The sequence below is a fragment of the Archocentrus centrarchus genome, chromosome 16 (assembly GCF_007364275.1).
Source record: "Archocentrus centrarchus isolate MPI-CPG fArcCen1 chromosome 16, fArcCen1, whole genome shotgun sequence".
Taxonomy (NCBI): Eukaryota; Metazoa; Chordata; class Actinopteri; order Cichliformes; family Cichlidae; genus Archocentrus; species Archocentrus centrarchus.
The window spans coordinates 6,359,827-6,372,926 of record NC_044361.1 but is presented as its reverse complement, the minus strand read 5'-3'; the positions used below and the strand labels follow the sequence as shown (position 1 = coordinate 6,372,926).

Below are 13,100 nucleotides of genomic sequence, written 5' to 3'. Positions count from 1 at the left end.
ATTACAATGTATTACTAATTTATAATTGTCAGATATTTTGAGGCTGGTAGTCCTTTGTTAGATAGTATAGAAAGTAGTGTGCATCTTCAAAGGACACTGGAGCCAACCCCAAACTGAGCTAATTAAGAAGAACAGAAAAGAACTAGTAGAAGAAATAGAAATACTCAATTTTCTAGTTTTTCTTGTGTGGTAGAATATCTCTGCTTTGGTGCCAATGTGTATGAAAGCATCTTGCGTCAGAAGCCAAAGAGATTTTTCAACATGAAGTTACCCAGTTTATCTAAAAGGATGATTAATTTTTCATCAAACCTGGACAGCCCATAATATTCTAGTATTTGTAGTTAAAAACTGTAGAAATGTAGTGCAGCTGTACTTTTATGATTGCCCAGTTTCCTTAAAAGTTCTATATTCCTTTATTTAGTTTTCTTAATTCCGGTTGTAATAAATTGTTAAAGAATAGCTTTTCATTGGCTTCTTGAAAGAATAAAGTATATAAGGTGTTCCCCAGGGTCCTAATCTCGGTCCAGTGTAGATTCCTGATTATCAGCATTTATCTTATCATTGTCCAGAGCCTCTCTATCACTTGTGTCGGTTCAGTGAGGCAACAGATGCACTCCAGGCTCTCCACTTCCCATGTGAGAGCCGAGATTCTGCCTGACATCAGACATGGGAAGCGAGCTGCAGTAGCATGAAGGGTAAAAGGTTGAGACTTGACCACCCCAGGCAGATAAAGCAGCCTTTTCATGTGTGATCAGCCCACAGCCTAAAGACAAATCCCTCAGTTTGCTGCCTTTGAACTTCACTGCAACTGGAGTGAGTCCCCTACTTGCTCTGTGGCTAACAAAGGCTGTATGAGAGAATGAACGCACACCTCGTTATTATTTTATTAAAATATTTCACTGCCACTTTCTTGCCATATTTGAAGTTAAATGAAAGAAATGAATGTGCAACATAAAGAAATGCCTGCTCTTTCCAGAAGTACACTAATGAGGTGATCCAGGTAGAATTCATTATCCTTTGCTAGTTTTGCCTATTAAATTTGTACCATTGAAAAGGGAGAAGACGAGGATGAACAGAAGCAGATGAGATGGATTTTTATAAAATTATTTTGTTGAAGGGGCTGGAACCAAATATGTGAAAGAGCTTGCCAATACAGTACATTCAGTTCCTGCAGCTCGCTGTAGACGCACAGTGTAAAAATCGGGCTCAGGCAGCCTCCAGTTCTCCATCAAGCCTTTTTACAAAGCAATTATGACACTCATAACACTCTTTCTTCAGCCCCCTTCCACTCTTTCCCATCAGTGCATAATTCATAGGCAACTCATCTCCAAAGCTAAGCCAATTGCATCCTCTCTAAACGAGCATGCAGTGCAGCTCCCACAGCAGCACAAAAGGAATGCCAGTCTCATGACAGACTATTTCACTTTCTTTGTTTCATAAGAATGGATGTAAATAGAGGGCGTTTTTCTGCTGCTGCTCTCCCAGGTAGAGGGAATGCAAACAATGCTGAGGAGCTGGTGTCTGTACGCACTGCTTTCCAGATGATTTAGCTCTGTAATTCTGCCGCTTGGCTACCACTCTGTGTGTGTGTGTGTGTGTGTGTGTGTGTGTGTGTGTGTGTGTGTGCTCGCATGCTGCTGTGCTGTGTGTACACACAATTTGTATGTATATATAGAGCGCTATTTTTAAGATGAACCGCAAATAGTAGTAACAGGGCCTAAAACGGTCCTTGCCTCTGTTGCCATTCCTGGGCTGCTGCCGTCTCATTCATTCATGAGTTTGCATGAATTTGCAGAAACACTCTGGGCTGTCTCTCCCTGACTTGCCCTTTTTAAAATATGGAATCCGTAATGTACCCATCCTCTGTTTTTGATCAGGCACCGTAGCATATCCCAGACCACCCTTATTTCATGGTTAGTTAGATGTATGAGTGAATTAGACACACATTTTTACACTCTTCATCTTTTGCTGTTCTGCATGAAATTAGGTCAGCATCCAGTTTAGGTAATAAGGCATAATGATATTAATTGTCAGAAAACAGCATTGGCCACCCCGTCTTTAAATGTTAAGTGTCACTGGAAATCTGCCCACTCAAACTGCTTTGCAAATGTGTCAGGTATCTTTCACGAGACTCTGGAAAATCTCAGTCTGAGAAAAGTAATGAAATTCCCTTTGATTATTTATATAGACATTTTATACATTTAACATACTTTCCTTCAGCATAGTGTAGATTGTCATATTGTCTTGTCTATTGAGCTTCCTGTAGAGGAATGATCACAGACAGTGCTTTGAAAATGGAAAATGGGTAGAATCCACAGACTCAGTGGATTCTCTCTAATGTGCTTCTGATCGGGAATTCACATTCGGTGTGTCAGGCGGGCCGGGCCGGGCAGCCGGTTGCCGTGGGCGACCAGCAGATCAGTGATGTGGCGGTGATGCCTCTAATGAAGCTGACACAGCACAGCCTCCCGACTCGCGGGCCCCTGAGGGCCTCTTGCTCTGCATGTAGAGCCACAAACACTCCCAGCCCCCTCACCTACTCCTCATTTCAGCCAAATGTGCTTCTGATTTGATGGTGCCTCAAATGGATTGCTGCATCATTTATTCTCTCATATATGTTGGGTTTGTAGTAGCCAAATTGGGTCATGGTATACAAATAAAGTCTCACTCTCACTGCCCTTTTTGGAGTCTTTGTCTCCATCTCTCTCAGCCTGATAAATGTCTCTATGTTGTTTTCCAGGAGCTGCCCAGCTGAGGTGAAGGGGAGGGCAGAAGATCCCAGTTCAGCCTGAGTGTGGACGACCTGCCCCCAGAAACAGGACCATGATCTGAAAAGCGTGCTGCACACAGAGCCCCGTACTTCCTCTCTTCCTTCTCCCTCTTTTTTTTTGATTTTATTTTTTTCAATCTTTGTAGTGAAAGCCTCCCTGCCTGCGTGCTCCAAACAGGGTCAGTGTGCACAGAGAGGGCAAACTGAAAGTGAATAGAGATTCAAGAGGAGGAAAAGCAACAGCAGCCATCCGTGACCTCAGACCTTGTCACTTTCCCCTGATCCTCCCACTGCAACACCTGAACCATGGGGAGGAAAAAGATCCAGATTCAGAGGATCACTGACGAGCGCAACAAGCAGGTTAGCGCCAAAGACACGAGCCGCCATAATATGTAAAGTAACTTCTGTTAAACTTGTTTCAGGAACTGTTAGAGATAGTGTACTAAAAGGAGAGGACTGAAAGAACTGAAGTATAACTTAAAAAAAAGTTGTGGATAATTATAAATAGCCGGACTTGTAGATCAGTCCTTTGCTCCTTCTGTTCATGTGGTGATGCGGTCTTATGCAAGAAAATGAATCCCATATTGCCCCTGGTGCATGTGTATGGGAAAATTTCAAACCACCATGGAATGAAGTATGTCGTGAATTTCATGCAATCTTAAGTCATGGTGATTTAATATTATCACTTATTGAGTAAAAGAAATAGATTTTTCAGGAATATAATTTCATGCAAAAACTCTGGAAAATCAGTTGTTTGGAGTAATTATTCTAAGGAATTTGTAATATAAAATTAGCACATTAAATAGGTTATTTGTTTTGTTATTTTGTTATGAATTGCACAGATTATACATCATGATATATGTTTACAATAAAGATAGAATATTGTTAAAAGTGGCACGTATGTCCTCACAGACAGCAGTAGATGGTATAGGTCTCCATTTGTCTTCTCACCGAGCGGGATTTCTTGAGCTGATGTCACCACTGATTGTGGGACTGTTTGTGTCATTACTTCATCTTCTTCAGCGTCGGCCTCCATTTGCTTCAGAAACTTGTAGCAGAAAGCACAGGAAACACATGCTGCTTATTTCTAGGTCAGATCTCTGTAGTCCAGACATTGTTATATTTTTGTTAAAGAACTCATTAGCTATGCTGAAGCTAAATGGTTACATTGAAGCCTAAAGACAAGATTAAGAGACACACAAATATTTGTTTAATTCCCGAGCTAAACTCAGAACATCTTCGTGATCCATTCAGGAGTGTTAAATGATGCATATACAGCCAGTAGATGCAGCATGTAACTAGATTGATCTCTCTGGATAGCTCTCATCCATCCTACTCAGATCTAACAAAGAAATGATCATTTTCACTTTTCCAGGACTGAATTCCATTGTGGTGACAGAATACTTTAGCTCAGGCAATAAGAAATTCCCACAGGGATCCTTTCCATTTTTCATATGTCCCATGTAGCATGAACAACATTGTTGCAGCTCTCTCAGGAGTGCCACAACAGAACAGTATAATAGCATTGTGTTTTATGAGGCTCATATGACTCTGCAGAAGTGTCGTGGGGTTTCGCTGACACCTCCCCTTCCTACAAAAGGCAAAAAAACTATATTTCCCCCAAAAAACAGACTCAGTCCCTCCGGTTACATCAGTGGCATTGTCAGAAAGGATGAAAGGGTAAATGATCCATCTAAAATGAGTCAACTGGTAAATGGGCCTCGCTCCATTGAGCAGATTGAGTAATGGATTTGACGTGCCCACCTTCAAAAACAGAGAGAAAAGGAAAAAACAAGATGGGAGACAGGCGTGGGGGGAGGAACAAGGTGCCTGACTGAATAAGACCTGAGCAGTATAAGAGCGAGGTGACTGTAGGGTTTGGAAAATCATCCTCAGTTTTCTCCTCATCAATCTTAGCAGGTTGCATTTCTATAAAGAAGAGGAAACAGCGCCTGCAGGGGGTCAGTGAAGTATGATGGCTTGTTATTCATCAGTACACAACTGGCCTTAAAGGAGGGATGGGTTGTAGCTGTTTCTGGTCGGGCAGCTTTTGGTAAATGGAGCCGGTGCTTATGCCAGGTGTCGAACAGTTTGTCGATAAGGTGATGAACTCTGTGGTAATACGTGATCGTAATGTTCACATTAATCATTGACTGTGATCGAGTGATTACTTTGTCAAACCAGTCAGCGTGATGACATTTTGATGCTCGAACTGAACCAAAACTGTACTCGGCATTTACACCCCCCCCCCGTTTATCTGATGTTCTCACTGAGAGCAATTGACACAGTAAAGCAGGATTCAGTTGTTCTCTCAGTGACATTTAGTGTTTGAGGTGGAACAGAGCATGAAATAAGTGGTTTTTAGACGCTTTCTCTGTGTTGCTTCAGCTAATGAACAGTGCAGCTTCTGAAAGGAAATCAAATGAATTTTGGAGTACATGGAGCCCGTCACCCTCCTACATGTTGATTCAGAGATGCTGCCATAAGCTCTGCAAAATAAACAGCGTTCAGTGTGGGCCCCGGCTGGAAACATGACAACATCTCAAATACCACATTTCTTACAAAGACAAAGACGCATAAAAAAGAACAGGACTGGTATGTTGGAATGCTTTGATTTATTTATTTCTTTATTTGGAATAGTGTTTGTCACATCAAAGATAACACAGAAAGAGTTGACTTTTCATTAACACTGTGACCCATTTTAGCAGCAAGATGTAAGAAGAAGAAAGATTTCCTGCCAGAAAGGAAAGAATCCTGAATCAGTAATCATATTTAAGTTGAGCAACAGCTGTAGAGCACAGCACAGTGGAAGTATTACATTCATCATCTGATTGTTTTTGGAAATTAAATCCAAAGGAACAAGACTGCAGACATGAAAACCAAAACCATTACTCCTGGGACACATTTTACCATGAAATATCCACTGAACTTAAGATTGTGTTGTGCCTTTGATAACACTGACCCAGAGTTAAAGATGATATTTAGATTCTGGATCGGCATCAGTTTTGAGCTGGTTCTTGTCCAGTATACTGCTCCTGTGTCTGTTTTCCTTAGTTAAGGCTTATGGATATTCTCACTCTAACCGGCCCACCATACCAAACTGATGGGCTCGACATTGTGTGACTAGTCTTTTACAAAGTGTATGTTAACATTGCTGCTACTTTTTGACATCTGTGTCCTTGACTTAACGTAGCCGCTGATTTTAGTGTAGGCCGAAGCAGACGCCGACAAAATCGCTGGAAGCCGTCTGTTAAAGAAAGAAAAACCCACAATGGCCACTGAAATAACGCGAAACTGACAAAAGTAATAATAAATACAAATTTACTGAAAATTAACTAATCAAAATCAGACACTGCTTTTGAATTATAGTTCAACAGAATTGCTCCCAACATTTGTGTGAAAACAATTAAGGACAATACAGTGGAGCTGTACCACAGGACAAGAGAGACTCTGGAGAAACAGCTGATTATATTTCTCTTTTATTTATTTGCAGCACAGTACTTGGCAATTAAAGTATTACTAGAGGAGCACCTTAATTACAAGTGAAGTCATAACACAGAGGACGTTGAAACGGCAATTTACTGTTGGGAAAACTTTTGTCTCTACTTTAGACCTCTCAAATGCCATTCCAGTGGATACTTTTATCTACTGTTACTTCACATTTCAAAGAAAAGTAATAGTGCTATAGGGCTACCTGTACTGAAAGCAGCATGGTGACACGCAGTGGTGTTTTTTTGTTTTCGTCTCTTTTTTTTCTAAGCCGTTCAAACTAAATGTGCGAGCGAAACTGTAAGCTAGTAAATGAAAGAGAGGGTTTTGGCTACAGGAAACAGCAAGAGGAGGTTGTGGTTGTCAGTGGTGGTTTCCTCATCCATCTGCCACACAACCACAACCTCGCCAAGAGAGAGAGAGACACACACACACACACACACAAACACACACACACACAAACACACACACACAGATGAAACCACTCGTCCCCTTTCTTTCTTACTCTCCTCACCGAGGATGTCTTATTCTTCAGTTGCCATTGGTTACCTGGCAGTTCTGCTCTTAATGTCAATTACCTCCAGCTTGTTTATCCTTTGTGGTAAACAGCAAGATTGAAGCTCAGACCGAAAGTCAGTACCCCACTGCCTACTTTTTTCTAAGAAAAGAATAAGAAAGAAAAACAGAGGCGTTGTTGGGATGTTGGGATGGATTTTATTTGTTTTAAGTGCGGGTGGATGACCTTATAATTTTTTAGGGAACAGTTGTTGTTGTTTGCGGTGGCTTGTGTCTTCATCACCAACCAGGCCTGTCATCCCGCGCAACCGTAATTTCCTCCTTTTCCAACATCGCCACATAATTTATCTGCTCATTCTGTGTGTGTGCGTGTGTGTGTGTGTGCGCGCGTGTGTGTGTGTGTGTGTGTATGTGTGCGTGTGTGTGTGTGTGTGTGTGTGTGTGGCAGAGAGAGAGAGGGAGAGAAAGAGGAGGGAGAGGAGTGGGGCTATATGTAGATAGGCAGAGAGATAAAGATGGGGAGGGGTGAGGGTGGGGGGGTGAGATGATGGTAGCAGTGTGTGATGAGGTGGGAAATGGGGGGAGGAGGGGAGTCGGTTGCCCATGGATACGACCCCGATATAATTTGATTTGTGGCAGCAGGAAGCAATGAGTGAGCGAGTGCGAAGTGAGGGAGGGAGAGAGGATGTGGAAAAAAGCGAGAGAGAAGAGAGGAAGAGAAAACGAGGGCGAGAAAATAAGAGAGGAGAAGGAGAGATGAGCGAGGCTTAAACATGTCGGGTGCAGAAAGGAGCAAAAGATGGAAGAGATGAAGTGATTGTAGGAGAGAAAGATGCACAGATTGAAGGTCTCACTTGCTGCTTTTCTTGCTTTCATCCTCAATGTCTCTGTCTTATCTCTACCTCTCTATCTGTTCTCTCTTTCTTTCTGTATTCAATTCATTTCAATTATAGTTTCAGTTCAGAACTGCGCTGCCAGCAGAGCAGCCTCCTGACAGGGAAATGTGGCCTCTATCAATGCAGGTAAACCCTGGAGGCAGAATCAGAATATCATTAATGCATGTATTTGGTGACAGTATGATTATAATACAGTATAATTACTACAAGAGACAAGAAAGCTCAACACTCTCAAAGGAGCATTTAACACAAACAGCAGTCCATCAGGTTTGCAGTTTTACTCTTAAAGCCAAGTAGATGTGATCACATTTTGATGAAGATTCAGTCTTCTAAAGATCATAAATATTTATAGATTACAGTGAATTTAATTCAACATTTGTGAAAACATTTCACTAAATATCAAAAATGTCAGCCTGTTGGTGGCACTGTAGAGAAAGAAAATCTGTTTTTTTTTTTGTTTTTTTAAATTATTTTCAACCAAAAAGTAAATCAATCAATCTATTAATGAAATGAATATAAAACTGCTAAAAATCTTCAAGGTCAAAGATGTGACCCCCTTTCCCGTGGTGAGCCTGATCAATCTCCAGATGCACAGAACGAACAGTTTACTTAGAAAAGGAAGTCAGCACTTAAGGTTACATAATAAAGTGCAGTAAACTGCTGAAATGTGTAAGCATGCTGCACTTCAGGTCACAGCCACAATCAGTGATGTCACAGCAGGTTTTTGGCTTCTGCGTCTAATGGAAAATGTGTTGATGTCATTTGTGGGTGTGGCTTGACGTGCAGCATGCTTGAAATCTTTCTGCCTCTACGACACCATCTGTGTACACATTCACTTTTATTTCCAGTTCTCCCATATCAAACGCTAGATATTGTAGCGGTACCTGAAGCCTTTTCTTCTTCTTCTTCTTCTTCTGCTAATCTTTTTCTCCTTGCGCGTGTTTGTGTTTGTGCAATCCTGTGTGTTTAATCCAAACAAAGCCAAATCTCTCTGGATTGTAAATACCAGTTGGTTATACCAGGGAAGCGCTTCTAAAGCCAACCGGCAGACAACAAGGGACCCTGTGCTTTAGCAACACTCCCAGTTCTGTTCTGCTTGTTCACAACTGAGGGGGCTTGTACAAGAGTGTGTGTTGTGTGTGTGTGTATGCATAAGGGAAAGAGCGAAATAACGTGTGAGAGAAGGAGAGCGTGGAAAAGAGAGCGGGAGAGAGTGTGTGTGACATAGAAAGAGAGCATGGAAAAGAGCATAACAGAGTGTGAAAGCGACAGAGAGCGAGTGTGACGGGAGAGAAAGGAGTGTATGGAGCGAAGTGAAAGTCTGTGCGCAAAATACAAACTGAGTACTTGAAGGGGAGCATGTTTGGACACTCTGTCTAGAAGTCTTTTTTTTTCCTAAAAATGTCTCTATCTTGTATGTTTAGCACACAGTACTTTCATACAGTCAGTCCTGCTTTTTCTCAACTAGCCAAATCATGCCCTTCAGCACACGACTTTAAAACAGTGATTAAAGTCTGGAAATGCAAAAAAAAGCTCAAATTACACTTTCAGTTTGACTGAGGATAAACTGGTTTGAATGGCTCTGGTCCAAAATTATATTAAGTCAGGTCTTGGGGGGGGGGGGGGCTTAACATTTTGGGAAATGTGCTTTTTTACTTTCCTGCCAAGATTGAGATTGAGAGTCACAGTGAGGTCAGATAATTTACTGTAAAGCTGCAAGTTGTCAGTTTTACTCTTTGGTTTTTCAACAAATGAAAGAGGATATAACATGACAATTAGAGAGCTTTAGGGGAGCTTTGACAGATGCTAGCTGTCGCTTGTCTTAGATTCATATTTAGTATTAGTATCAGTTCTCAGTTTCCCGGTGTATTCCTTTAAATGTTGCTCTGCCTTCTATCTCATTTGCAGATTTTGTTTGTTTTTTGTTTTTTTTTATTCCAGTGAGGAGATTGTTCACAGTTTTTATCCTAACACGTTCAAAATTTGTTGTATTTCAAGCTGCAATAACAAAATCCCTCTGTTGACTTGCTTATTTTCTTTTATTTATTATTTGTTCACAAGTTGCTGAGTTAATGTCACAATCTTAAAAACCCATCATCCAATGTAGGTTTGACAGACATGTGTTTGACTGCCAACCCCGATGTCAGCATCCTTTTTTGAAATATCGGGAACTCAACTGAACTTGCCTTTTGAGCTCCTCAGTCATCAGTTTAATATCCAGTTTCGCTGTGCTGTGTGATTTTTTTTTTTTTAGGTTGAATTAAGGAAATATGGCTATCAGCATGTAATTTTTTATTTTTTTTTATAAATGGTTGCGATCCTGTAAACGCTGACATTTTAATTTTGTAAGTGAACATTACTCTAAACAGACTCAAAAGAAATTTTTGCTCTCATGAAAATGAAAACAGGTCGTTTAATAAAAATCTATAATCCCTGGCTTGTTGCCAGATCCACACTCCTGCTCGGCGGCCCACATCATCATTCAGGACCAAGGGGCCCTTTGAGAACATATTTCTTGTCTTAGAACAAGAAATAAAACGTCAGAATACTTAGATAATGCTCTTGTTTTCACTTCAGCTTAAATTTATTAATAGAGTTGCTGTTGCGTTATCAAATTCCAATTGTTTTAGGGAAACTCATTATGAAGAGTTTTCGATAATTAATTACTGATTTATAAATTTACCAAGCTTGTTTTAGATCTCGCTCAGCTCAGTTTTTTTTTTTCTTGTCTGCCATCAGGTGACGTTCACCAAGAGGAAGTTTGGTTTGATGAAGAAGGCGTACGAGCTGAGCGTCCTGTGCGACTGCGAGATCGCTCTCATCATCTTCAACCACTCCAATAAGCTGTTCCAGTACGCCAGCACCGACATGGACAAGGTCTTGCTCAAGTACACCGAGTACAACGAGCCACACGAGAGCCGGACTAACGCTGACATTATTGAGGTAAAGCGTGGACACGGGAGGGAAGGGCAGTGGGTGAAACAGTGGGAAACAACTGTATCTTTACATGCCTCAAAATCTTTAGAACAGTGACATCGTTAAAAAGTCCACTTCTCTCTCTGCTGATGTTCATCAGTGCCTCTTCATTCATAGATGATTTTTTTTTATATATGAATGTTATTCTTTGTTTATGCATCCTGCTTCTACTTGGTACTGAGTTTATTCCACTGTTGGAACAATGAAGATTTATTATTAACTAGTTTATTCGTCTACAGAGTCAGATTCAGACTTCAGTTAGTCCTGTATAGTTTATTAAGGCCAGTTAGATGTAATGGAGTGTGTGTTTTACTGTTTTTACTGACTTTGGTCCAGAGTGATCTAATAATTTTTTTCTATATAATTATGGATTACTTTAATTAATTAATGAAAATAAATGTATTCATTTTAGTATATACTAGGAATAAATTAATCTTGACCTAGATTTTAGCCCTACCTGCCCAAAATATGTTATCTCCTGCTGCAATAATTTTGAGTATCATAGTTTACTGTGCATTGAGTCATCGAAAGGGAAAACTAGACATTTTTGGAAAATCAATTAACTTTCTTCCCAAGAATAAGATTGGTATCACTTTCATGCCTGTACACTCGTTGATAGGTTAGAGCCAGAGGGTGATTAGGTTAGCTTACCTTAGCTTAGCTTATCCTGACTTTGTTCAAAAAAATCAGCTGATCTGATATGTTGCGTCTTGTTTAATCTGTAAAGTAGCCAAAGTGCCACATATAAAAGTTGTATTAGCCTTCAAGCTTTGTGGCAATCTAACCATCTCTTGGCTTTGGGGGTAAATGCAAAAGATGTGAATTATTATACACTATAATTAAGATAAGAGAGCCTTTATTATTCCCGCAGTTGGGAAATTCACATTATTACAGCAGCAGAGAGTAGGAATAGATAATACTATACAAAAACACTAGAAGAAAAATGTTCACTATACAAGGTAGAAGAAATATAGAAGAAGAAATGGAAGAATAAGTGAGTCATTAAGAACATTGTATTTTTAGATGTGTCATTATATTTTCTTTTATTTCTTATACCCTACTTTACGTTTCTTAAATCCCTGGTGGCTGTTGTTCAGTATATTTCAGTATTTCTAGTCCTGCTGAGTTCACAATTGCAGAGTCCGGTCAGTCCCAATACTAATTAAGGTCGTATTCTGGCTTGGTGCCTCTGAGCTTACTGGAAGTGGAGAGATAGGGACAGCTGGGCCTCCCCACCTCCCACCCCCCCATATCCCTCTGCTCACCTACCCCTCAGGCTTTGGTCATATTGTTACCTGGAGATCTCTCTGACAACAATAACAAAACACCAACAAGCCAAAGGACACGCCTGGAACCAGTTGGAAACCACCTCAGCACAAAATGGCCACCAGTTAGAGGAAGAACCTTCTCAGAACCGTAGAAAAATAATGTTTGTTCGTTTACATGCGATATTTACTCAAAGAGAGGTCAGCAGAGAAGGTGTGAGGGCAATCCGTCAGTTCCATTTTTATATTTTTGTAATAGGAATCTATTTGTTTCCTAACGTCTTTCCTCCCTGTGGGAAAAAGCTTCTCTGGAGCTTGTCAGGCAAACATGGAACATATTCACATGCCTTGCTGACCCTTTTATACATAAGGGCCCTCTCATGAATTCAACACGAGACGGTTAGGTATGATTCAGTGAGCCGTGCACACTGCAGTATGGCACTTATACTTCATATGGAGCGTTGACTTAAAGCTGGATCTCGCCTGGCTTTGATTTTTTTTTTCTTTTTTTTTTCTCGCTGCACATTGTTGCAGGAGTTCACGATCAGTCAACCACAAACACTGTTAACATGAAGTCACCACGATGGTTTTACTGTCATGTTGAATGCTCAGGCTAAACCATATTTTAGAAAACGCACACAGCAAAAACTGGAAGGAAGGTTTCAGAAAATGAGACGGCCAGCTTATGAATGGATTTAGGCCATTATTAGCTGGGCACCAGCATTACCTGATCTGTGTCAACGGCAATTTCCCAATCTGAATTTTTGTCAAATTGCCCTTATAATTTTGGAATAAAACCTTGTGTTGGCAATGATCTGAGAACAAGAAAATAATAGAGTGGGAGTGATTCCCTGTGACTGCTTTTATCAGCTGCTTCTAAATGGCAGAACATAGTCCTAAAAACTGAGATTGATCCTACAGAAATAAATATTAGTTGCAACCTTTTGTTCTCCACTAGTTCTTGATTCACTGCATTTATGAAGTAAGCGATACCTACCTGTGTCCCGTGAGTGATGAACTTTGACAGCAAATGATGAGTTTTATTTCCCTCTTTCAGGCTATTTCAAATACGTTATTGGAAGAAACCCAGAGGCTGCAAACATTGTTTGATTCGATTTATGAAGCGCTGGGAAGCTCATCTGACCTCTAACTGCTGCTTTGAGGCGTAATTCTTTTCCAAGTTCGCTG

The 13,100-nt window shown here is 40.5% G+C and overlaps 1 protein-coding gene across 6 annotated transcripts in view; it reads left to right on the top strand.

The window, feature by feature from the left end:
* mef2d (myocyte enhancer factor 2d) overlaps positions 1-13,100 on the top strand; it is a 100,810-nt gene that overhangs the window by 34,658 nt on the left and 53,052 nt on the right. For all 6 annotated transcript variants that reach the window (XM_030749295.1, XM_030749300.1, XM_030749301.1 and 3 more), the window contains exons 2-3: positions 2,741-3,130; positions 10,411-10,614. In XM_030749295.1, coding sequence (XP_030605155.1) covers positions 3,077-3,130; positions 10,411-10,614 — 258 coding nt within the window. In that variant the 5' untranslated portion in view covers positions 2,741-3,076. The remainder of the gene's footprint in view (positions 1-2,740; positions 3,131-10,410; positions 10,615-13,100) is intronic.